The 26,268-nt window shown below is 39.9% G+C and overlaps 1 protein-coding gene and 1 long non-coding RNA gene across 2 annotated transcripts in view; one reads left to right on the top strand and one right to left on the bottom strand.

Moving 5' to 3' along the window:
• Positions 1–22,667, top strand: part of SLC1A3 (solute carrier family 1 member 3) — an 81,167-nt gene extending 58,500 nt beyond the window's left edge. Inside the window, exons 4-10 of the mRNA XM_081053768.1 lie at positions 6,144–6,348; positions 9,164–9,206; positions 12,026–12,318; positions 14,742–14,975; positions 15,537–15,731; positions 18,457–18,591; positions 20,339–22,667. Of these exons, the coding sequence (XP_080909894.1) occupies positions 6,144–6,348; positions 9,164–9,206; positions 12,026–12,318; positions 14,742–14,975; positions 15,537–15,731; positions 18,457–18,591; positions 20,339–20,543 (1,310 nt within the window). The 3' untranslated portion in view covers positions 20,544–22,667. The remainder of the gene's footprint in view (positions 1–6,143; positions 6,349–9,163; positions 9,207–12,025; positions 12,319–14,741; positions 14,976–15,536; positions 15,732–18,456; positions 18,592–20,338) is intronic.
• On the bottom strand, positions 21,703–24,809 carry LOC308499885. Its single transcript, XR_013993648.1, has 2 exons — positions 22,527–24,809; positions 21,703–22,072 (listed from the first exon to the last, which is right to left on the bottom strand). It is a non-coding gene; the product is annotated as an uncharacterized lncRNA (long non-coding RNA).
• Positions 24,810–26,268: the final 1,459 nt, after the last annotated feature.

Here is a 26,268-nt window from a genome sequence, read left to right as displayed (position 1 = left end):
ATATATTTTGGATATTAGCCCCTTATCGGAGGCGTTGTTTGCAAAAATCTTCTCCCATTTTGTTGATTGCCTCTTTATTTTGTCAATGGTTTCTTTTGCTGTGCAGAAGCTTTTTAGTTTGATATAGTCCCATTCATTTACTTTAGCTTTTATTTTGCTTGCCTCTGGGGCAAAGTCATAAAATGCTCTTTGAACCCAAGGTCCATAAGTTTAGTACCTATGTTTTCTTCTATGCATTTTATTGTTTCAGGTCTTATGTTTAGGTGTTTGACCAGTTTTGAGTTAATTTTGACTCATGGTGACAGATAGCAGTCCAGTTTCATTCTTTTGCACATGGCTTTCCACGTCTCCCAGCACCATTTATTGAAGAGGCTGTCTTTTCTCCATTGTATGTTTTTGACTTCTTTGTCGAAAATTATCTGTCCATGTTTATGTGGGTTTATTTCTGGGCGTACAGATTCTTTATGTAAGTTTTCTCTAAGCTTACAACATAGCTTTTCTAGATGAAATGGAGGCTTAGAGAGGTCAAATAACACTTAGTGAGTAACTTGTTTATTATTTATCTCCTTAATTAATAATAAAAGCTAACATCTGTTGAATGCTTACTATGTGCCAAGCACCATATTAAGTGCTTTCTATAAGGAAGTCCCTTTAATGCCAATGAAAACTCTATAAAGGGGCTTTCTTTATTCCCATTCTACGGATGAGGAAACTGAGGCTTTACGGAGGTCACATGGTACCAGAACCAGAAGCAGAACTCAAGTATTCTAACCTCAGAGACTGAATTCTTAATCACTGTATCATAATTTTAAAAAAGAATGTGCTTCTAAAAATGCCTGAGGTTGGCCTTAAGTAGTTTGAAATATTGTCTTTTAGATTAAGTTCTGATGCAATAAGAACCTGCTCACAAACTGTGATTCAAAAATTGTGATACAATCATGTGTAACCAACAATTTCTCGCCTAACTTTTAAAGATTTGCCTTCTGTTGCAAAACCCATAGAATCACAGAACTTTACTTTTTTTCACAATTTCAGTCTGTAGAAGATATTTTAGTGGAAAAAAATTACATATATATATATATGTAATTATAGACAGAAATTCAAAGTGATTTGTTTTGTGCTCACTCCCATCCCCTCACTTCCTTTCCTCTCAGCTTTAGGGCCCTCTTGCTCATTCTCCTTCCTGAGTGTTCCAGTGTGCCCTCATTCAAGCAGGGGCAGCTGCTTTAGGACACAAAAGCCCATTTTTCAAACTGTAAATATGAAGTATATTGTATTTTTAGTTTAACCTTTATAAAAAAAACCCTCAGATTCAAATGACTACAGCACGTGTTAGAGCTCATCTTTGATTTCCTTGTTGTAAGTTTGCCCATCTTGAAATTCTAGAAGGATTGAAAACAAGCGGCTTTCATTAGATGAGTGTTTGAGAAGCCCATTGTGGAGAAGGAGTACATCTAAAGTAAAATGAAAACTGAAACAGAGCAATACTCTTGAATCAGCAATTGCCATCCCCCCTTCTATGTTCTTGTTGGGTCAGGTCCAGTGGCCCAAGCAGAACAATGAAACACCATGTGCACGAGAAAAAAGACAATTCATAACAAACGGCTTCTTCTTTAGATTTCATGTTTCAAAACCAGAGACAGGACATTAGGGGAAATACACTGAGACACATTAATATAAAAGACATTGGTCTTTAGCAGATGGAAGAATAAAATCCAGGCAAATAACAGAGCCTTGGTACCTTGACATTATTTATGTGCTAATCTTTAATTAGCTGAATACATATTTCATTTATCTAAGAAGCCATACTAAATATTATACCTAAGAAATCTAATTTAAAATACATACTTACAGTTTCACACATATACTTATGAAACACTCCTTCCCCACTGAATCCCAAAAAACCCCATGAATTTGGTGTATATTTTTTTGGCTAAACTGATTATCAAAAGACTGTCTTCATAAATAAAGAGGTAAATGCATATTTACCCATTTGCATGAAGAAACTCTCTTCCTTTCCTCTCTATTCAAAGTGACTGCTGCCTAAAATACCCAGGTATTTGAAGTAAAGTCTTAATCAATTTCATTCTGGAAAACATCTTGTTTGATCTCCTTTAGATGTTTAACTCATTGGTGAATATGTAAGAGGTCTGCAGAAATGAGTGATTGATTGATTGATTGATTGATTGATTGATTGATTGATTGATTTGTTAATGACTGGTTATTGCTGGGTTGATTTTTAGAAAGGAAACCAGGACTCGTGTGCCCATAGCCAGCAAGTATTCATGGCTCTCCACACTCCATTAGAACATGCTTTGGGCTGTTTTTCTAGGAATCATAAGGAATTTGATCTGATTGATTAGTTCTCTAGCTAGCCCTTCTGGTGACCAGTGTCGCTCACTTCTCCTTAAGGTGGGAAATGCTAAGAAACAGAGTTTTTTCCACAGTTTCCTCCTCCATGGAATTTTCCTCCACCAGCTGGCTCATCTCAGCATTGAACTCAAATCCAAGAAAGTTAGAAAAGGATAACATGGATAACAAGCAAATGAAATGTATGTGACTTCTAGCTTGTCCATAAGAAGAGAGGTATAAGAGAAAGGGCACTCCCTTGAGAGTGTGGGTTCAAATCCTGCCACTGCCATTTACTAGCTGCGTAGCACTGGGCAAGTTAAACTTAACTTCTCTGGCCTCTTGTATCCTCACCTTTAAAATGGTATCAACAATATACAACATACAGTTGTCATGAAATTAGATGACATTGACTGGAGGTAGGATTTGGTGAGTGAATTAGTGAACTAGCACAAAAGTCAACTCAAAATATACAAAACATATGAACATACAAACATGTCATTGTAATTGGAAGACCAATCACAGTACTTGTAGCAATTGTACAATCTAGTGTATCTTTGGGTTTCAAAAGAGTCCCAATTCTGATGGCAGATTGTTTTCATGATAAAGATACCAGGATATCTTGAATGGGACTGGTTTAGTTAAGCCCAGATCAAATGAACAAAAAGAGACCAGTCAAGATTGTTATCTTTGCTGCTTGCTCTGGAATGCATTTCTCAAATATGTATTTAGATTACTCATAGTTGTAACACACTCACACAAATACCCACATACCCCAGTGATCTCCTATCTCTCCTTTTCCCCAGTGCCCTTTTCTTCCATATATTTTCAAATGGCAAGGCTCAATGCAAACTTTTCTTTTCCCAAACGTTTAGGGCACTTCCTGCAAAAGTTCCCTTTTCTATAAAGTGATCTAGTAATTTCCCCTTGCCCCCAGACACTTTGACATTTGTGTGTAGTCTCTGGTATAGAGCTCTGTCTCAAATTTTGTGAGGCTGAGGAAAGGACATGGTCACAGTTTATAAAAGGGAGAGGAAAACTGACACCCTGCTGGTTGTGGGTTTTGTCTCCAGAGCTCTTCCTCCATTTTCCTAGTCCCACCAATATCGAGGCCATTTTCTTTCAGGCCTGGTGAGTGACAGATTATCCACATCTGTCCTGCTGTTGCACTGATGACAGTGTGTGGCCTTGTTTCTGGTGATCCCATTAGTTTTACACGCCTGTCTCAGAGAAAAGGGGAGTGGTTAGAACTGGAAGGAGGAAGGTGCTGGAGTACCAAGAACAGAGGTGGACAAACAGCCACATGTGGGACACCAGACCCCTTTTAGGGGAAGGACCTACTTGGAGAATTCATTAATGAAGGCACCCCCCACAAACCCCTTCGTTGGCGGAAACAACAGCCGCTATTGCTTTATTCTCTTTCAAAGGAAAAAAGCCAATATGCAGAGGTTAGTGAGGACTTTTATTTGACTATCTAGTCTCATCTTGGTGTCGTTGCTAAAAATATGCCTCAATGGTTGTCTTCAGCTACTTCAGCATTAGAAAGTATGGAGAAAATACTTTCACATTGATTTTCATCCTAAAAATTAAACAAACAAACCAACAAAACATTTGTAAACTTTGTTTCCTAAAGTTGATAACCCTGTAGCTGTGGACTCTGGGATACTTTCCTCCATCCCTCTGCTTTTGGCGGGAGGGAGAGTGTTCTAAGCCTCCTCCTTTGTTTGCCCCTTCGGTTCCGGTGCTCTGCCTTGACCACTTAGTGCTTTCTCTGAATAGCTATAGGTTGGGAATAGTGGGCAGGAGTGTCAGAGAAGAGTCGCCATGAGAACAGAACAGCAACACAAGACAGAAGGCAAAAGGGAAAGAAAGCATCTCGGAGGAAAATACTGCTGCCGGTTACCCCCCAGCAGAGACACCCAGCCTGTTGGGCCCATACCAGTCGCCAGTGGAAGAATTGCAAGCTTCAGTGGTCACAAGCTCAGGAAATGATGGGAAAGAGAGTGCGCCCTTTCTGAGAGAAATTATTTCAAGTACAGGAAAGCCAAGATATTTTTGAGATGGGATTCAGACCTGAGAATGAAAACGAGGGATGGGACACTTTGAGAACTGATTAGCTCATTTTTAATGTTGGTGAACTGTCAAAGTGGCACCATCCCAATACATGGAGAGTTAATCCTGGGTTTCAAAAACCCAGGGCAAGAATCAAAGAAGCCAAGTTCATGCATTAAAGCTAAAGTTGGCCTTCTTGTTTATGGAAGCTGGAATTGGTTTCCTCAGGGGCAGAAAGTACACTAAACTTAGTCACCTGAGCCCTGGGTTCAAGTTCCCACTCCATTTTACTGAGTATTAACTAGGGTCTTAGGGAGTTACTTAATTGTTTTTTAATCTGTCTTATAGGTTGTGGTTAAAAATAAGAACATATCAGGTACTAAGTAAGTGCTTATTATTAAAATTATAAATGATATGATTCAAGTGCAAATGAAGTTATAAATTGAAGGTCATGACTTCAATCCACATATAAGCTCATTACGATCGTATTAAGATTTTTGGGCAAACCCAACTGGCAAACCCAGCCAGTTATCTGGCAATCATGAGCACTATTATTTCAATATTTTACCCTACTCTAAATATGTAGGTATAAACAGGGTCACTACCTGAATGTTAAATCACTCCTAGAATTTGATACTGATCATTGAAATACAATACACCTTTTAATACGTTTATAGAAACAGTTTTAAAGAAAATAGTCCAATTAACTATAATTGGATTATACTATAATTGGTTTTAGTGGTATTGGTAGGCGAAAGAAGGAAGAAAATTGACGAAATAGCTAATGAACCAGAAGAGCCCATATTATTATAGATAATTTTATCTTTTGAGAGTTTTGTATCATTTCCATTTTTTTTTTCCATTCCAAGAGGCATTGAGATATGTTCCATTTGCTAGAGTAGTTAGGGAAATCTTGAAAGTCATGCCTCCTTTCTTACCTAGAATAACACCTTGCCTGAGGTAGACTTTTAAAATGTCCTGAAAATAAGAAAAATGTTTAACATGAAATGAGGTACTCCAGGCCTGTGGGATAAGGTGGAGGAAGGCATGGTGCAAAAATGGAAGACCCCCCCCCCCAATAATTCTTTTCAAAGAAGTTTTGATTAGATGAGATGAAATGAAACAGGAAAGAAGCTATCTGTGAACTTCAGCCTTATAACCCAATGTCTACTTTAAATGCAAATTGTAGATAAATCAATAGGTGATGGGAATAATAGCTTACATTTTACTTAAAAACATCAAAAAGACTCCCAATAATAGTAATTCTTTTAAAAGAATTTAATGCCAGTTAATCTATATGAGTCACCAGAGTGCTTGCATTTGAGATTATCCGGCCAGAAACTGTTTTAAAGTATTTATCTCTTGATCTATAGACATACACACACACACACACACACACACACACACACACACCACTAATTATTCACACTCATAGCTTCCCCAACTACTAGTAGTAACCTCGGAAAGAATTTGAGTGCACTTCCAAATCATTAGAGAGACACGTGAAATCAACTCTTGAAGCAGAAAACAGGTGATCACGTGTTTGCTGACACAGCTGATGCCTAGCCATTCTCTGGCCTTTTCCCTCTACCTTTCATGATGCCTCATACCATATATACAATTCCATTGCTAGGTGGGATGAGGGTTGGGGAGTGTTGAAGGAAATATTGTTCCCATTACCTTCCACTGGAGAATTCCCTGGACTGACTTCCTGAAAATCTCCTTCTGTTTGCCTTCACCAGGAATGGCGGCCCTAGATAGTAAGGCATCAGGGAAGATGGGAATGCGAGCTGTAGTCTATTACATGACTACGACCATCATTGCCGTGGTAATTGGCATAATCATTGTCATGATCATTCATCCTGGGAAGGGCACAAAGGAAAACATGCACAGAGAAGGCAAAATTGTACAAGTGACAGCCGCAGACGCCTTCCTGGACTTGATCAGGTATGTCCTTGCAAGCCCATTCGTTTGGGTCTATTTTAACTACCCAACCCCTCTTATTTTGGAGAGGTAATCAGACTTTGAAAGAGGTGTCCAACTGAACCAGCCCTGCTGGGTTTGAAATGAAGATGACATCTTTGCTTCTTTCTAACAGAAATTAAAGTAGGAATACATTATTTGATTTTATGTGAAAGACATAAGAAAAGCAAGGAGAGGACATAGCTTTTGAGAGCCCTGCTTTTAGGATTCAGAATCTGATCACTCAGTTCTCCTTTCAACTGTGCTGCTCGCCTTGGATTATTAATGATTTTTAACTTACTTTGCTCGAGTCTTCTCTTAAAGTCGCGTTTTGTTCAAGCATAACCTGTTGATTGGACTCTTCTAATTTAGAATTTGTGATGTGTATCACCCATTGTACACAACAATTTCTTTCCAGAAGGGACTTTAGCGATCATCTGGTCATACCTGTTTCAAGGTCTTTTTTTTTTTTAAATACTATTTATGAAGAAAGGAGTTGGCAGATCAATAATAAAAGATTAAAGGATGGTTTCTTTAGCATCGTTTTATGTACAAACCATACACTGATTACAAATGACTCTTATCTAATACTTGAAACAGACTTGATGATAGAGTCGGTCTAACACAGAACTGTGATGTAAGTCAAAGTTTGATCCTGAAACTTCCTGATTGCCCTCTCTACATAGCTGCCTTGCATCAGTCAGGTGTGGGCAGGAAGCATATCGCATTTTCAAAAGGATCATTGAAAAGAGCTTGCAAAGGTGCAAGCAGGGTTAAGGCAACCTACAAGGGGTGGTGAGGCAACAGGTGACTAGCAGCAATAGGAAGCTGTTTTATTTACTACCCCGAGCTCTGAGCCGCAAAGGAATGAGCTGTTACTAAAACTCAGGAAGAGCTATGGCCTTGGGAAAGGACCCTCAGGAGAGGAGCTCTAATTCTAGTTTGGAGGGAATGAGCTGCTGTCCAACCTGTCAACGGTGACCTGGAAGAATATATGCATGCGCTTCTCTCTTTCACTACCCTGAGATCTTTCAGAACATTCCACTGGACACACCCAATGGGAAGCCAAAAGGCAAGAGAACCCACATGCAATGCAAAGGGTCAGCCTCCCAGGGCAAGATGGAGAGAGGATCTAGAAGGGCAAATGGAAGATGTCCCAGCACAGGCCTCTAGATCCCCCACCTGCTTAGCATTCCCACACACACCAGGTAGCCCCACCCAGTCTGTCATCCCCAAACCTAGCTCTTTCGTCCCTTCCTTACAATTTATTTGCAAAGTGGCTGGTGTGCCAATATTAGATACCTACTCTAATGGGATCATCTGAAAAACACTCCTCCTAGAGACTTGACTTCACATGCCATCTCAACAACTGGATCTGTGGCAGGTAGCGTCAAGAAAAATTTGGGGAACCAGCGTTCTCTCAATTACTACTGTGGGTGACTTTGTACCATCTGTGGGTAAGCACAACCCCGCCCCACAGAGCCTCTTCTTGAAAGCCTTTATCAGGCAGTTCATCACAATGATCTGAAATTAACAAGCTACCCTACAAAATTTCATATCAAGTTGTCACCCAACAGCTATGTTTTTGTTTAGTTCATCCAGTTAATTATGGCCTTTCGTCATTTTTTTCATGAACTTTATTTACCCTCAGGTAGTTTGAATTAGGAGTATTTGATTACAGTCTCTTTCTGTATAACTGCTGTTCCTTGTTTGAAGAATTGGGCTCTTGTCATTCCCAGTCTAGTCAATCCATTAGGGCACCATGTGTTTCTGCCCTTCCTTGCTCCAGTGACAAGTGTGTGACAAACCTGTCCCCATCCAGTCACTTGGCTTAGCTTTTATCCTGGAATCTCCTGAACTCACATTTCTATAAGGTTGATAGGAACAGACCCATAGAGCATAGATGGGAAGGAAAAAGAAACAGGATGGTCTAGGCAGTAGGAAGAAAGGGACAAGAATTTATAACCTGAAAAAATTACCTTGATAGCATACAATTGCTAGAATCTCAGGCTCTGCAACTGCCTGAGTCATGTCTCCTTCTCCCATAGTCTTCAATCTTTGAGCTTTTATGATAGTTTAATTCAATTTCCTCTTTAACGGATAGCCAACTGAGACCTAAATGGGTGCCAAGGTCGCACATCTGTTTAGGGACTCCCCAGTTAGAGTGTCACTCCTTATTCTCTCCCTGCTGTCAACTCGGGCAATGCTCAGAGGAAGTGGCAAACCCTGCCACGTAGGCCTCAGGGTGAAATTTTGTGGGCCATTTTTTCCCCATTAGTCAACAGAAGAACTTCAGAAGCTCCAGCAATAGTGTGTCAATATCCCATCCCTCAGAGGGCCTTTGGGAAGACTTTGTGGAGAATAAAAATTCCACAGTCTGACCATGACTTTGAATTTAGAATATTTGGACCCTAGACACTTGGCACACTAGCAAAATGGCCATTATTGAATAATACTTCAATTAACCAGAATGCTTTTGATGAAAAGCATTTCCATTCTTCCCTTAATTCTTCTGAGGAGCAGGGTTTTGATGAGATAACATCTGAACAAAGAATCCCATTATCTGACAGGAGGACGATAAGTTGAATTTGGGACTTCCCTGAAAAATATGAACTATATGGGCCACACTTGGGATTGACTATATGTCCCATTTTGAGTCATAAAATCCACCAAAATCTTTCTCTTTTTCCATTTGCTGCTTAGTTCAAAACAATCTTTACATTAGACGCAATGGAAAAGTATTTAAGGAGCTAACTTATTATTTGGGAAGTTTTTCAAGTGACTGTTACTTTCTTTGCAGGAATATGTTCCCTCCAAATCTGGTGGAAGCCTGCTTTAAACAGGTAAACACTCTACAGCTACTAATTCACCTTTGAAATTCCTCTTTGGCATACCAACAGAGTGGGGCCCTCTTTTTCTTTTCCTTTTCCCATTTCTCTGCAGTAAGAAACACTTTTCTTCTCAACCAGATGGAAAGCACTAGGGTTTTCTGATAAATTTAAGGAGCAGCATTTGGTCTCACCTTATATTAAAGTCTTACTGGTTGCCAAGTACTGTACATCTTGCATACAAATAGCTCTTTGAATCTCTTAATTGGTAAGAAGGCTAATCTTATTTTTCTCTAGATTCCCTCTCTCTCCCCACCCCCACATCCCACACACAAAACCCCACCAAGCAAGCATACCGCAGTATAAAATATATTTATGAGCTGTTTTAAGTATTAGGGAGATTACTCAAGTTTCTGGAAAAATTATTCAATTTTTCAAGTGACTTGAAAAATTCAATAGGTCATTTTTTAAAAGCCTACTACTGTCTTACTCCTAAAGGAGTTACCATATCAGAAAGCAATGGCATCTTCATTTATTGAATGCCTGCTATGTGCCAAGCACTAATGTTATATTTAGTCCTCACATAAATATAATGGGTACCACTGTCTTCGGCTCATTGATGAGGCAGCTCATCTATGATAATTCATAGGGATTATGTAGCAGGCACAAGATCTCACAAGTGGTAAATGGCAGACCCAAATTTAAATCTGTTATATTGACTCAAAATTCCATCATCTTTCTACTCCTACATTCTGCTTCCTAGAAAGGGATATCCAGGGTGATGACACACCTACCTGGAGGCTATAGTGAGGTCCAGTTTCTGTTAACCCCCTATATTCAAGCAACTCTTGGCTCTCTGTGTTTTACTATGAAAGGACAAAATTAGCAAAGTTCATTCTATCCTCACTTGAATAAAAAAAAACCTTTGTTACCCAAATATTAAAAGGGAAATAATTAGACTTTCTGTGTTCAACAATAGTTCCCAAACATTTCCCCAGTTGGTGTCATTTTACCCTTGTCATAATTTCCTAATCCTTCTGTTTAGAATCTGTAAAACAAACAAAATAAACCCCCCGCTGTTGTGGAGGACCAAGTTTCATGTATATAAAGTATAAAAACACATATAAAAAACAAAGTCACCCTTTGATTTTTTTCCTCCCTTTTTAAAATTTTTATTGACTATTTTTAATAGGTAACGCATGTCTACACTGCAAAATTCTAACAGAACCCTTTCTTTAAATTTTTTTTAAAAGCCTAAAAGGACAAAATCTAACTTTCTTTATTCAAAAACAACTCTAACCATAAATAAAATCCTTTTCTATCCGACCAGCCAACCCCAGCACCACGGGGATTGTTATTCCAGTTAGTCAGCTGGCACTGGGTGACATCAAAAATGCTGATTTCTAGCAGCACTGGGAAAAGTACTGACTCACGCAGATTTATTGTGTTTGGTTTTGGATTGCATTTACAGGATTTTGGAGGAGAAGTAAATGTATCTTCCCAGATCTATTTGTCTTAGACCAGAATGCAAACGAGGTAGCAGTCTTCGTGAAGGCTACAAACTGTGCCTAAGGAGAAAGCGTTGGAGGCACAGGAGAGGCTAATCAGAATTGAAAATCTACTCTAGACAATCCATAAAATGCATAAACACCCCAATGGAATAGAGATTTAAGAGTCGACTGGAGACAAAGAGGGGCCAGGTTTTTTGTTACTTGAAATTACCAGCGGTACCACTGATTTTTCAGGGATATGTCCAGAGGATTGACAGCTGGCCATGTCCTTGTTTCGGAATAGTGGTTTGGGACAAGAAAGTCTCCCATTTATTCTTAGTAAAGAAATGGCCCTGCACTTCATGTACAGCTGTGTTTTCTTCCCCTAGACTCTAGATCCTGTCAACATCCATACATTATTACTATTTCTGACGCTTTACTACCATCAACATGAGGGCCAGGAATTCTACTGTCATTAAAATCATAGAGGGATGGGTTTATTTGTTTCATTTGGCCTCAGCAATATACTTGGCATCTCTTGTCTATGGGGAAATATGTAGAACCTATGGGGAAAAGACCATCTCTTGAATAAGGAAAGAAATGCCACTAGGGAGTTGAGAAGTGGGTTGTCATCATCAACTATTAATCAAACACTTATTCTTAAGAATTGGTAACTATCAGGAATGCCTTGAAGACTGTTGTTTTGGGGTTTAGAATTTTTAGTATCTCCAACTAAGTCTAGTCCCTGAAGGGCTTTGTTATTGAGCACCATTAGCCAACATTGGTACAATACTTCAAAATTTACAAGACGTTTGCATACATTCTGTTTTATTTGACCATCACAACAACCCCATGAGGTAGAACCAGCACAGTTGTCCCTGCTTCACAGCTGTGGACTATGAGCAAAAGGATGTTAGTGATTTTTCTATAATCCCACAGAGTAAAGGGACTGTTGGGAATACTTGGAGTTAAAGTTTTTACAAGCCCGTGATAGCCATTTTATTAGGGTTTCAGAAGAAAGCAAAAGCACATGAGTATGTTTAGTCCAATATCTTCAATCAGATATAGCTTTCCTATTATGATTGGTTATATATTTGAGTGTGTGTGTGCGCGTGCACGAGTGCGCTGAGGAAGTATCATCTATAAGTGATAGATGATAGTTACATAGACAGATAGATAGATAGATAGATAGGTAGATAGGTAGATAGATGTAATAGATGGGTACATAGCTACTTTCTATGCTTTGAATGCAACATAATGTATATCATTATAGAAAATTTGGATAACAGAAAAGTACAAAGAAAAAAATCACCTTTAATCCCTGTTGTGCCTTTTCTTTTTAAGTTTAAAACCAACTACCAGAAGAGAAGCATTAAAGTGCCCATTCAGTCCAATGAAACGCTGGTGGGCGCTGTGGTAAACAATGTGTCAGAGGCCATGGAGACTCTTTCCAAGATCACAGAGGAGTTGGTCCCAGTTCCTGGGTCTGTGAACGGGATCAATGCCCTGGGACTCGTCGTCTTCTCTTTGTGCTTTGGTTTCGTGATTGGAAACATGAAGGAGCAGGGACAAGCCTTGAGAGACTTCTTTGATTCTCTTAATGAAGCCATCATGAGATTGGTAGCAGTGATAATGTGGTATGTATTTCCATTTGCTGTATATGCCATATGCAAGATGCTTATTGCCATCAACACGTGTGCTATACTGAGGAAGAAGCCACCAGGCAAGGTGGCCAATTACAATGATCTCATTCTGGCAAGAAAATCAGTGATTTTCTGGATTTGAACCAGAAAATCTGCAAGCCTCTCTTAATAAGTTTGCTTCCCTGTTTTTGAAAGGTGTCAACTCCTTTACCCCGGTACTGATGGGATCCCATTCCTCATTCTTCCATTTTATGTCTATTTTGTTAGTCTACTGTATACCAAGTATATATTGCCAAGCACTATGGATCTAGCACTGAAGAAAACATACCAGAATGTCCTAGATCTTACATTCTTTTAAGGAAGACAGAAAATAAACAAATAAATCCACCATGTACTTTAGTCACAGGTGCTATGAAAAAAAATAAAATAGCAGGTTTTGTGATGTGAAGCGATGTGATGTGATGTGATAAGAAGCGACTGACGAGGAGGCATAAAATTTGCCTTGGTTGGTACAGAAAGGCCTCTGAGGAGGTAACTTTTTTTGCTAAAATCTGAATGATCTGGAAAAGCCAACCATACAAAATACCAGAGGAAGAGCATTCCCAGTAGCGGGAAAAGCAAATAGAGAGGCCCCGAGACCCTCAGAAAAATTGAGATCGCCTCTCCTCTGTTTCAGCCCTAAGAAAGAAATGTAAATGGCGGTTCTGCCGCATGCCTGAAGGACTCATGGGAAGTATTATAGAATGCCAAGCCACAACTTATAACAAAATTTCCTTCAAATAAAGTAGAGAGCAGGAGACAAAGGAAAAGACTAATCCACATAGGAAACATTGACCTTGGGAAATAAATTCTCCCCAGCAGAGAGAGAACCCTTTGATTGGTTTAGCCTCATGAAGGGGATGCTTACCGTTCTCTTTTATTTTTAATCCAGTCTCCTTCTTGCCACCTGAGGCATAAAGGTATCCATTTCTAAGAAAAATACTCACCAACATGATTAAAAATATTCTTTGTCTTTATTGCAACCAAAGCCCAGAGAAATTCATTTTTCAGGAGTTTGTACAAGATGGATATGAACTTGGGCACAAAGACGGATCAGAATGTGGTCTCCACAGGAGCCCCCAAATGAAATCCTAGGGGCCCTCCTTTGAAATCCTGGCAGGGCTGAAAGTGGACATTTATCTTCATATTATTAAAATGCCCTCACCTTTCACCTCTTTTATGAAAGAAGCCCATTCAGGGCTGCTGAATGAACCTCACATGTAGCTTTTCTAGCTGTACATTTTGCGTGCACATTCAACATTGAGTTATTACGTTTCTGAAAACAGGTACTTCTAATTTCCGGGCCTGTGTTATTAAACGACTTTTAAAAGAAGCATTGTATTTTTCCATTTGAAATAAGTCCTCCACAGTTCCCAGCAGACCCTTCTCCTTAAGGGTGATTGGCCTCTCTGATTTTGGTAATGTGAGTTTGATTGTAGTTTACAGCATACATCAGACAGAGGGAGTTGAATACCAGGCAGCAAGGTCCTTGAAGCAACTGGGGTCGTTTCAATATGTACAAGTCATGTTGTGTCTCAGTTGTTCATTTCTTGCCAAGTCTGCAGAGGAAAGAACACAAATGACAGTAGCAGCCTGTGGGTGATACTTCATTAGAACACCTATAACCTGATTGTGGTAGTATATATATGATGTTATTCATTTTAATAGCTCTAAATTTATTTTATGGTGCCTTCTAGTTATGGCAAATGGTACCAATTTTCCATTTGCACTGTAACAAAATTTCCTCTTAGAGTAAATTTATTTAAAAGAGTTAAAGACTAGTATTAAGTAATATTGTATGTAAGTGGTGTGTAAGATAGGAAAAAATAATGAAAGTGGTCCTTGAATGAGAGCTGTCTCCAAATCTAAAACACTGAAAAGGCATTGTGTCCATCTTGCTTCAACTTAGGAATCAGGCTCTGATGTGGGAAATGTTTCCAGGAGTCTGGATATTGGTTCGGTGGATTCTGGCAGTTCCAAGCACTTAGCAGGGGAGCAAGAGGCAGGGGGAGTGGGTGGCATGTGAGGACCAGAAAAGTGATCCAAATGTGGTGAAAGGAGAGTTATCTAGAAAAAAGAAAAAAGAGGTGCATAGTAAAACCTCTGTGCCTGCCTTTTTTCACAGATTTAGGAGGGGGAAAAAATGTGACTTAGAGAAATTCTGGATGACAGAAGGCTAATTCTGCAATATTTATACTTGTTTATATTTTTTTAAAAGAAAAGAAAGAAGTTCACAATTTCTACAAGTCCTAACAGTATCCTGGGCAAAAAAGTTTGGAAATTAACTCGCTTTCACTTTTATTTATCACTTGGTAATTTCTGTGGAATAGCTTGTTAGAAATCAGACTTCCAATTGTGCGTGTGTTGCTTCTACCTAGGTACGCGCCTCTGGGTATCCTCTTCCTGATTGCAGGGAAAATTGTTGAGATGGAAGACATGGGAGTGATTGGGGGCCAGCTTGCCATGTACACTGTGACCGTCATCGTAGGCTTACTCATTCATGCGGTCATTGTCCTGCCTCTCCTCTACTTCTTGGTAACACGGAAAAACCCTTGGGTTTTCATCGGAGGGTTGCTACAAGCACTCATCACAGCTCTGGGAACCTCCTCCAGGTACGGATATATGTGGCTTACTCCTATCAGAAAATGGATCTCAAACTTTACCTTGAACCAGAACCCCCAGGTTCAAGGTAGAGGGAGACATTTGGGGGGTGGGGAAGGCGTGATTTAAACTTCTAGGCATGTCAATTGGCTTTTTCACTTCTGGTGCTAATCAAACTTATTTGGGAGTCAGAGAATGGCTGGCTGTATACCCTTTGCGGGGACAATAATGGAAATCAACTATCCTTTCCTGTACACTGTCATCTCCCTCCTCTGGTTGACATTTGCCTGAGGGAGAGATAGCAGAGTGACTCAGCACAGGTTGTTGTGACGGAGAAATAAAGATAAGTGATGCCTCACAGAGGAACCCAGAAGCAGGAGAGCTGCCAAATGACCCCGTGAGGGGACCCACAGTTCCTAACCCTGCTCCCCTATTTATATAAGTGCTGACTAGGTTCCCTTTAACCTAGGACATGGGAGAGGAAGGAACTCTCTGTCCAAAATACCAAACACACTGGCACAGTCTGAACTCTCAGGACCGTCAGCTGACATGCCCTGTTTTACTGTTCTCAGTTCTGCCACCCTGCCCATCACCTTCAAGTGTCTGGAAGAGAACAACGGCGTGGACAAACGTGTCACCAGATTCGTGCTTCCAGTAGGGGCCACCATTAATATGGATGGGACCGCCCTCTATGAGGCTTTGGCTGCCATTTTCATCGCTCAAGTTAACAACTTTGAGCTGAACTTTGGACAGATTATTACAATCAGGTACAATGAAAGTTCTACACAACACGTTCTTAAGAATGACGTTAAACAATGAGACAATGACGAGAGATGGGGTGAAGATACCAGTTGGGAAGGGGATCACACATATATAGGAGGTTGGGATTTGCAGGAATAGTTTTATTTTTTTTATATTTAGATATTTTAAATGTATTTTTTGTTAAATTACAGATGTGCACATTTAATGAAATTATTATAGAAATATGGAAATGTATAAAGTAAAATGTGAAACTTGCCTGCCACTATCACTCCCTATCTTCCTATAGACGGCCACGGTTAATGTATGGTGTATAAAGACCTTTTCTTATGCATAGACATACACAAACTTTTTTTTTTAATAATTAATGGAATCACACCATATATACTGCTTGCCACTTGATTATCAATATGTCATCATAAATATATCTGGCTCTTTTTTTAAAGAAATACATAGAAATATGTAATAGATAGAAATAGAAAAATATATCTTTCCGCAGAATACATAATATGAGTATTTCTCTTTTTAAAAAAAAATGTTAGATTATAGTTCAGTTTTAAAAGGCACTAAAATGTTAACTTTTTTGACAGCATTAGAAAATAAAAATACACTTGAAAAACTGGATTAACATTTTCTCTTGAGCTAATTTTGGGGCAGTATAAAACAGATGACAGACTGCACTGACATATAGGTTGAGATTTTTTTTTGTGGACTATTTTTTTAGTCATATTTGAAGTGTGTAGTGAAAGGTAATTTTTTTCTCTCATAGCTTCCCCTAATCTCTTAGTTTCCTTCAGAAGAAACCACCATTGCTTGCTAGTTTCTTTAGTTTTCTTCTGGAAATAGTCCACACATATCTGTGTGCATATGCAAATACAATCCCCTCTTTTTGCTTACTGAAGGTCAGCGTGCACAACAAACAATAAGTAGGTATGTTGGAAACTAAGCCTCGCAATCCATATCAGATCCTCAGATCCTGCTCGTCACTGTGTGTGCATGTTAATTATTATTAGCAATTTATTTTGGAGATCAAATAAGTCAGATTTTTTCTTTTTTCCACAACTTTTTATTAACGTTTTACCACTTTTGCTTCCTCTCTCTCTCTCTCTCTCTCTCTCTCTCTCTCTCTCTCTCTCTCTCTCTCTCTCTGCCTTCATGACATTTCATTTGTACATGGTTCAGCATGCATCTTCTAAGAATAAGGATACTTTTCTACATAGCCAGAATAGTAAGAATCTTAAAAATACTTCCAGAATATCCAGGCTATATTCAAATTTCCCCAGTTATCCCAAAAATGTCTTTTATAGCCTTTTTTCCTAGACCAAGATCAAATCCAGATTTATAGCTTACATTTGTTTTTTTATGTCACTTTAATTTCTATCAGTTCCCACACATTTTTTGTGTGTATATGTTTATTTAGAAATAAGTTATATTAGACTGTATATATGTGTTATTGGAAAATGATAATAGTTGTGGGGTCCATTGGGGTGAAAAGATGATACTGATCATGGCCAGAAGTGACACCAGGGAGTTCTGGGAGCCCCAGGCCCAGTCTAGCTACTCTGGGGCTGAAGAACCTATTGTTAGGCATACCTTAGCACACTGGTTGAAAAGCCCTGAGTTATGAAAAGGTTCAGCTGCATATGACAGATTTAAAAACATAACAAAACACTGACTTCAACAGGATAGAACTATATTTCTCCCATGTGGAGCAGCTCTACTCCACAAAGCCCTCAAGGCTGGTAGGTGTTCTATGGTGTAAGGGAGCAAGACTTGAGGTTCCAGCATACCTGGGGTGTTACCCTCATCCAGTAGGTCCAGGATGGCTGGCTTATCACCACCTCCAAATTTTAGCCAGTGGGAAGAGAAAGAGTCACATAGCCTGCAAGTTGTTTGATCACTTTTCATCCATTTCTCATTGGCCAGGACTTTTTCTAAAGGAATTCTAAGGGAGGCTGAGAAATGCAGGCTTCACTCTGGGCAGCCATACACCAGTTAAACATTCTAATACAATGGAAGGGGAACAACACGGAGGAACCATGAACAGAATCTTCCACAGACTTATTATTTTATTAATACCACTTTCTCTCTAGGTAAAACTTTGCTATTTATAAAACATTTTCATCATCTCACGTCAGCCTGTCAAATAAGTATTTAAAAAACCGAGTCCTAGACAGATCACGTGCCTTAAAAACCAGGTCTATACTGCCTCCATAAAAATATTTATAGTGCTACAGAACTTTGTTCATAATCATTTTGCTTTTTAATTGATAAATTTGATTTTTTTTTCTGACCTCATTAACCATACAAGTTCAGCATCTTTACAATCTTCTACTTGGACAGAGGAATGATTAGAAATAAACTGTCATTGAACTATACAGTATTTTAGACTTTACAAAATACTTTCAGGTACATGAAAAGTATATAGCCACCTATTTCTTCATTTAGAAATGGCTATAATAATAGGACCCACTTCCTAAGGGTTGTTGAGGATCAAATGAGATAAGCCATGCTTAGCATATCTGATGGTACATAATAAGCACTTGATAAATATAAGTTAATATGATTATGATTTCAATGGGTTTTTTAAATAATCTTATTTATATTTTTCTAAAGCACATCCTTTTCTGCTAACTTGGGAAGTCAGAATTTGTGTTGTGTGTGTTTATGGGGTATACTTTCTATTGGGGAGATTTGTACAAATGCTTTCTGGTTTGGGATTTCTTTTAACAGCATCACAGCCACGGCTGCCAGTATCGGGGCAGCTGGGATTCCTCAGGCAGGCCTGGTTACCATGGTCATCGTGCTGACATCTGTGGGCCTGCCCACTGACGACATCACACTCATCATCGCAGTGGACTGGTTCCTGTGAGTATGCGCAGACTGTTCACGCTTCCTGTCACACGGCACCAAACAGCCTGGCATGTCAACAAAAGGGCAGAAATTAAATTGTCTTTATTGATCTATGCCCTGATATGGAGACCAAGCCCCAGACGCCATGTGCATTCACTCCCTTATCAGCCTGTGGGGCACATCTGCCTGCTACACTTCACACTCCATAAAGCCTGCAGGGATTGGGAAATCCACTGTCTGCAAAGCCAACATAAATGAGCAAGGCCATTTCTGAATTGCACAACACCCCACAGAACGGCAGGCCTCACACACTGGTTCAGGTCCTGCATCCATGCGCTTCCCATTCCGATGATGAAATGCAGCACAGATGTCCCATCTGAGCCCAACAGGGAGAGGGACAGCCATGCAGACAGTGGGAAGAGAGCTAGCTGCTCTCATTAAGTGAGACTGAGTTTTAGCTCTGGGGAAAGTTCCAAGAAAAGTACCCTCCACACCCTCAGACACTAACCTCTGCGGCCCATCCCTCTGCTCTTTTCCCCTCACCTTTCCAGCTACATTCTTTGCCTCTTTTCTCACACGAGTTCCCTTCCACTTGCAAAAAAATTTCTCCCAGGATTCCCAAAGTAAATGCCTAGAAGGACACGCAGGTGCTGGAGTCAACATAGGTTGACTTCACTAGATCTAATGACCATGAAGAGCCCAAGAGTGTGCTCAGGGGAGGGTAATCAGCTGAGAGCATGAATTCCACTGTCACTTGGCTCTGTGTTTTCATCCTGGCCCTGTGTGGCTCTGGGCAAGTTACGCAGCCACCCGCTTTCTCCTCTGTAAAATGGGATGATAATGTCATCTGCCTCCTGGTGGTGTTGTGAGGATTAAGTCAATGATGCATCCTGGGAAGCATTTAGTCCACTGTCTAGCCCACAGTCAGCACTCAACAATTATGAGGACTTTTATAGTATAAAGCTGTGGGTCTCAAAGTTTTTAGTCTCAGAACCCCTTTACACTTAAAAAGAATTGAGGACTCAAAGCTTTTATCTATGTAGGTTATATCTATCAATATTTATCATATTAGAAAAACTTAGAAATTTTTTAAATGTTGAATTCATTTAAAGGTTACAATAATGAATTCATTACATGTTAACATAAATAACATTTTTATGAAAAAAATATCATTTTCCATACCAAAATTTTAGGGAAAAGAATGGTACCATTTTACATTTTTGCAAATCTCCTTAATGTCTGGCTTAATACAAGACAGCTGGAGTCTCCTAACTGCTTCTGTATTTAATCCATTGCGGTATCTTTTGTGTTGTGTTGTAGTCTTTGCAAAACTCTGCTAGACATTCATGAGAAAAAATGAGAGTGAAAAGGGCAAATAATATCTTAGCATTATTGTGAAAATAGTTTCAACTTCAGGGACTCCCCGGGGCCTCTGGACCACACTTTGAGAACTGCTGGTATAAAGGAAGGCGAGTTGTAGAGAATCAAAGAAGTTTTAAATAAAAGGAGAAAGGGAAGGGTCGTTCCCCACTGTTGGTACTCTAACCTAGTAACTGACAATTAATCATCTATATGTCCTTGTAATTTTTAATAACTGCTATTATAAAAGTTATATGTCTGTTATGTAATACGGCAGTTGAGGTATACACCAAGCAGAATTTTAAGAGATGCTTCCAAACACTTAGTCAATGATTCAAAATATGAGCTGAAATCACATGATATTCACAGGCACCTCATTTTTCCTTCTTCCTGCCCTTCCCAGGGACCGCCTCCGCACAACCACCAACGTGCTGGGAGACTCCCTTGGGGCCGGCATTGTTGAGCACTTGTCACGACATGAATTGAAGAACCGAGATGTTGAAATGGGTAACTCTGTGATTGAAGAGAATGAAATGAAAAAGCCCTATCAACTGATTGCCCAGGAAGGTGAAACTGAGAAACCCATCGACAGTGAAACCAAGATGTAGACGAACAGAAATGCTTTCTTGAGCACCATGTGTTTTGAATATCATCACAAAACGTTTCCATCTCATTACAACTCATTCTCTCCAGTAAGCCCCTTACCTCCCTACTCTGATAGGATTGTGAAATAATCATCCAAAAACAAGGGAGGATTTTGCAGTGGCCAAAATGTATAGTGTTTATCCCACATTTGAAATGTTTAAGTAATTTCATGTTAGTCTTATCAAATAAGGTAACTGAGATCAAAAATAGTCTTGATCAGATTTTACAAGTTTATGTGGCACACAATCCTGTCAATGTGATTTTTATAAGTTAGAGTCAAACAAATAGTAGGCTAAAAATATGCTTATAAATCAACTTTCAAAATTTAAAAATCCTTCAGCATACAATTCAGTTTTCGTATCAAAACAGAATAACTTGATAAGCTATAACTGGCTATCAGTTGGACAATAGAAGGGTCTTCTCCCCTTTCTCTTCTGATTTGTGTCCTTATTTTATTAGTAGCAGGACAATATGAAAACACACCTAGCACAACTGTGTGGAGGTACATAAAACGAAATTTTCATGTGGCCATGGCCAAGTTACATCTTATCTCTAGGCCTCAGTGTTCTCATCTGTAAAATAAGTGAGTTCCCCAGATGCCTCTGTGTTCTCTTCTAGTCCAAATGTCCTTTGGCATCACGAAAGAGCCTGTCCTCTATTTCCCTTCAGGTTATCCTGTAACGAGTATCATCCCATGGAGCATGGAACTTTCAGAAGGAACATTTATTGGGAATGAACATTTCTAAGTAGGGGCTGGTTGGCAGTATGGTTTACCAGAGCCTGTGTCTAAAATGTCGGTTATACAAGTCATTAGGCCAGAGGTCATTCCAGGAGTGGAGTTATTCATGATCTCTTGACTCAGTTCTTCCCAATAGGAGAAGTATTCCCTTCTTTCCTACTCTTCCCAAACTGAAAGGACTGCTCTGGGAAGGATGTCTCCTACCACTCCTCAACTGACAATAGACTTTTAGAAATTACAGTGTAAGACTAGCAACTAGCAAGGGTGCTCCTGGTCTTACTATGGAACACTAAAGAGCCAGCTAGGAAAAAGTGGAGCATGGTTGACATCATAAAGAGAGGATTTTTAAAACACCAAGATTACAGGTCATCTTTAAGGAAGAATTTTTTTTTTTAATGAGGTTTTATTTTTAAACCGGAAACACTTTTTCTCTTCAGTTCAAAATCATTTCCCACGGAAGTCTGCATATCAAAATATAGGATTACTTCTTATATATTTTAAACAAGTCAAATGAATGGGCTCTCTTTCTGATAGAGGGCTGTGAGCCGGGTGGGTGGTCTCTTGTTTGAAAAGGTTTTGGACTATAATCAAGAGTTCTTAGAATGAGGGAAACAAGATATTTCTTTGTGTTGGAATTCTACTTACCAAATCATTCAAAACCTTCAGCTGGCGTGGGGTTTGGTTTTGTTTTGCTTGTGTCCCTGAGAGAAATGGTAGAAGATGAATCAGTAGGAAGACATTGTCAATGTGGTTCTAAGGGAGGGAAAAAAAAAAAAAAAAAAAAAAAGCAGGCGCATTAGTTTCAGGCGAAGCAGCTCCCAGGTTTGGAGAAGATTAATTTTTTTCACCCCCGTAAGGCATATCCAGTCCCAGATGCAGGCTGGGAGCTGTCAGACAATACCCGCTGTGTTTGAGTTTCTGACCGAAAAATAGTGAAAAATGGACTTAATCGTGCTAACAGACTGAAAATCTAGACATACATCCTCTATATACAATTAGAGATATTTTTATAGCAATCCCAAGCATTATATGTGTACAAAAGTTAACATTAGGCTGTGGTGGAGTAATCATTTAATGTCAAGGCTCTATTTCGGAAATACACTACAAACGTTAATGTACACGGATGTCATCTTGTGACACCGGTAGAGCGAAAATTAATCATGTCAAATTAATTCTGTTACACAGTGTGATCCTTTTTTATACTAACCATTTCTTATGGAAAGCATGTCCTCTAGAATGATCCTCTCGCCAGCCCATCACAGGCTCTGCATACATGCACCCAGTGTGGACTGAGAAGCATTACTTTGTAGATGTATTTTCAATAAAGAAAAAAATTAGTTTTACATTATACTTTTGCACGTTGTTATTCTTATCCCTGAAAAAAAAAAAAACATTTATGGAAGTATTTCAATGAGCTCAGGACAATGCTTGGGAAGGAAACCATGCAAATTTCTTTTAGATTTTACTAGGTAAAATCTCGCAAGGACTGTCTGGGAGAGCCAGCCACAAGAAAATAAGTAAAGACAAGCTCTCCCTTGCCCAACTCCTACAACTGGGCTGGAAACAGGAGGTGAGGGAAGCACTTTGCTGTAATAACCTGCACGCACTTGTCCACATCAAATTCCTCAGATAAATTGAATCATTTCCATGTTGGCATTAGAAAAGAACCATTGGTTCTTCCAAAAAATAATTTCCCATCTGACCTTCAAATTAAGTAGATTTATCTATGTGATTACTACTGCCATTTGTGAGAAGAGCTGAATAAGATCTCAAGGGATATTTCAGAAACAGCCATTGTGCTGGTGAAGCGTTCTAGTCATGAAGAATGACTTGTGGATGGCTGCCTTTTTCCATCATGCCTTTTAATAAATAATTATTCAATTCCAATATCATGGAGTGCCAGATTGAAGAAGTGTCTGGAGACCCTTTCATCTGACCCTCTCCTTGCAGGTGGCAGCCACTTACAGGAGAGGCTCAGGGTCCACACACCCCTGGGTCATCCATGTGAAGATGCCAATGAGTTCATGGAGCTCCTGAAATTATGGGAAAAGTTTTGTGCACTTGCCTTTCTCTGGGGTAGAAATCCTCAATTTCCATCTATTTCTCTAAAGGCTCTTTGGCCAAAAAACTTACAAGTCACTCTTTGATCAGTACATCCTAACTTGTTTCAAGGTGCCTGTGATATTTGAATGGCTGACTGGGGAAATGGAAGGAGGTTGCTAACAGCCTGAGGGAACCAAACCAGCTCAGGCCACCCTGAGGAGAGCCACATCTGCACACTGGTGGGACATACTGGAAATGAGGCATGCTGGGAAGTGCCACCAGAGATGAATCCACTGCTAAGAAGCACTTGGCCCTGCTGTCACCAGTTTCCTTCCCTTCTGTAGCCTAAACTGGATTTTGCCCCCTCCACAGTGCTTGAGACGTTGGTCACCAGCCTGTGGGAACATTATCACGGTTAAGGGACTTGGCAGCTCGGTCATGGTGTAACTTCGATGATGGAGAGAGAAACAAGAGTAGATCCCCACGTGTGGTAGTCGTAAATCTGTTCACAAAGGGAACTATGAAAATTTTTCAGGTTAACATTCTTTAAATGTTTCTGCTAAATAAATATATTCCTAACAAAGTTTTATATCTTACACTTTGAGAAATTGGAAGTCTGTGCTGCCGGCCCATATTTATCCCGTCAGTACCACCATCCCACCCCAAGCAGGATTCCCTTCCCCCCAGCTGAAAAGTCTCACTTTTCCAATAAAATCCTTTTTTGTAAAGCTTTTATTCATATATGCCAAGCTGAAAACAGATTTCAGTGCTGTGAATTGCGTGGGTCTGAAGGGACCTTGAAGGAAGGGCGCCTATCCCCGCGGGATGGGAGCGGATGGAGGAGGTCCTGGGGGGGACCGGACCACATGCCCTCTTTCCCGGCGGCCCGCTGGGCACTTGATCCAAGTCGGCTGTCAGTCACCTGGCCTCCGCAGCAGCGCGCTGCCCCTTCTCCCACCCGGGTGGTCCCAGAACTCCAGCAACAATGACCAGCTCTGTGTGGCCTGTTCTGGGGGGCCAGAGCAGTTGGAAGATGTCACCCCGCAGGCAGACTCCGAATGAATAAGCCGACAGAAAGAGAGCAAGGAAGGAAGAGCGAAGGAAGCTGATGGTTGATGTTCTGAGAGGGGAAGTGGGAGATGAGAACTCTTGGGGACAAATGAGGCCGGGTCTGATAGCAACAATAGCCACCAGGGGGAGCTCGGGTCTCTTCACTAGGAGGGACTGTACTTCCTCTCAGAGAGAATTCCCTTTAAGAGCCCATGGAACTCTGTGGTCTGCAGAGGGAGGGTCAATATGTGAAAGCCGTCAAGGATTTTAAGATTCTTCACTGTTCCCATATTCCTTTTCCCTCTGGTCACTCTGCTTCTCCAAAAGTCTCTGCCAGAAGCCCCTTCATTTCTGGGTACTGTTTTGTCTCCCTTGTTCCCTGCCTCTCTCCCCTCCCACTTCTTTTTTTTGCCATCCTATTCTGGATTATCACTCCCCATTTCATCACTTATGTTTCCCAGACTCAGACAGGTACTCAGAAAGCAGCATCGTAAAAATGTCCGCTGATTTTCCCTCAGCATGCCCACAAAACTGCTGTCTCAACCTTCACTGTGGACAGTCACATTTTACTGAATTTACACATACAGGAAGGGTTATCAGATAAAACACAGGATACCTAGTTAAATTTGAACTTCAAGTTAGTAACAAATGTTGAGTATAAGTATTAAATAAATAATGTTTTAGTAGAGATATGGCCCAAATATTACATGGGAAAACCTGTATTTTTATCTGTTTATCTGACACACTACATAGAGCAAAATGAAGATTCAAGACAATTTATGTTTCCTTCAATGAAGTAGATGTTATAGGTGAACAAGTTTCCGGGATCACTAAAAATAATCATCCTAATTTTTAATTTATATCTGTAGACAAAACCAGGTTTTAAAAGGAGTCCAGATCTGGGACATTGCCTACTATTTATTTGTTCTGGAGAAGTCATCACTCATTATGTGCTTATAAATCTTGTGGCTGCACTTAAAAAAATCACACTTAAGACTTCACAGAACAGTCTTAAATAAATTGAACAACGTTTCAGTTATCCATGCTTGAAATATTTTAAGACTCACATCTGTTTTCTTCTCTTTTCTTTTTTTCTCCTTTCCTTCTCTCACTCCTCCCTCCTGCAGCTCTCCTCCTCCCCCACTTCAAACATAAAGTATTTTCTGTAGTCCATTACAGGGCTGAAAAATTTGGCATTCACATGTTGGTTTTCAATGGAGAACACGTTTTTTTCATTTGGGGTGCTCCTTTTAGGAAAGCACCCATAATTTCTTTTCATATGGCACTATTCAAAGACCAATCATTTCCCAGTCATTGTAAAGTTGGTAACGAGGCATTTTTCAAAGTCTCTTTAGGGAACTCCAGCCTACATGGATGGGCATCATTCCCACAAAAGCCCCCCTCCCTTTAAGCCAAGGCTGAAAGTTATGAAAAGCAGGGCCCAGTTGGTACTACAGAAGGAGGACAAAATATGCCCCTTAAAATCATAAACTCCTTTCCAATAATCACATATATGCAGACACGTTAAAGAGAGTAGTGAGTCTCGTAGAAGATGGTGTCAGATGACAACTTTTGGATTTATTTTCCAACTCCCTTCAGGGGACCCTACAGTGTCCTGAAGGCAGCCAGCTAGGAGCTTGCAGGAGAAGACTACCCAAGAGTCAGTTCCCAAAAGGAACTGATGATGGGTCCACCCTGGGGAGAACTTAGCACTCAAAGATTCTTTCAGCAACACAAGTCTGGAAACTGTCACCAAATTCCACTGTCTTGGACCTACCGTGCCTCTGTGAGGTATTGTTTCACTTAAGCTGAGGATGAGCTATTAGCCAAAGAAGTAGAAAACTCAAGAAAGTCTG

The sequence above is a fragment of the Rhinolophus hipposideros genome (genome assembly GCF_964194185.1).
Source record: "Rhinolophus hipposideros genome assembly, chromosome: 7".
Classification (NCBI taxonomy): domain Eukaryota; kingdom Metazoa; phylum Chordata; class Mammalia; order Chiroptera; family Rhinolophidae; genus Rhinolophus; species Rhinolophus hipposideros.
This window is presented reverse-complemented; position numbering and strand designations above follow the sequence as displayed.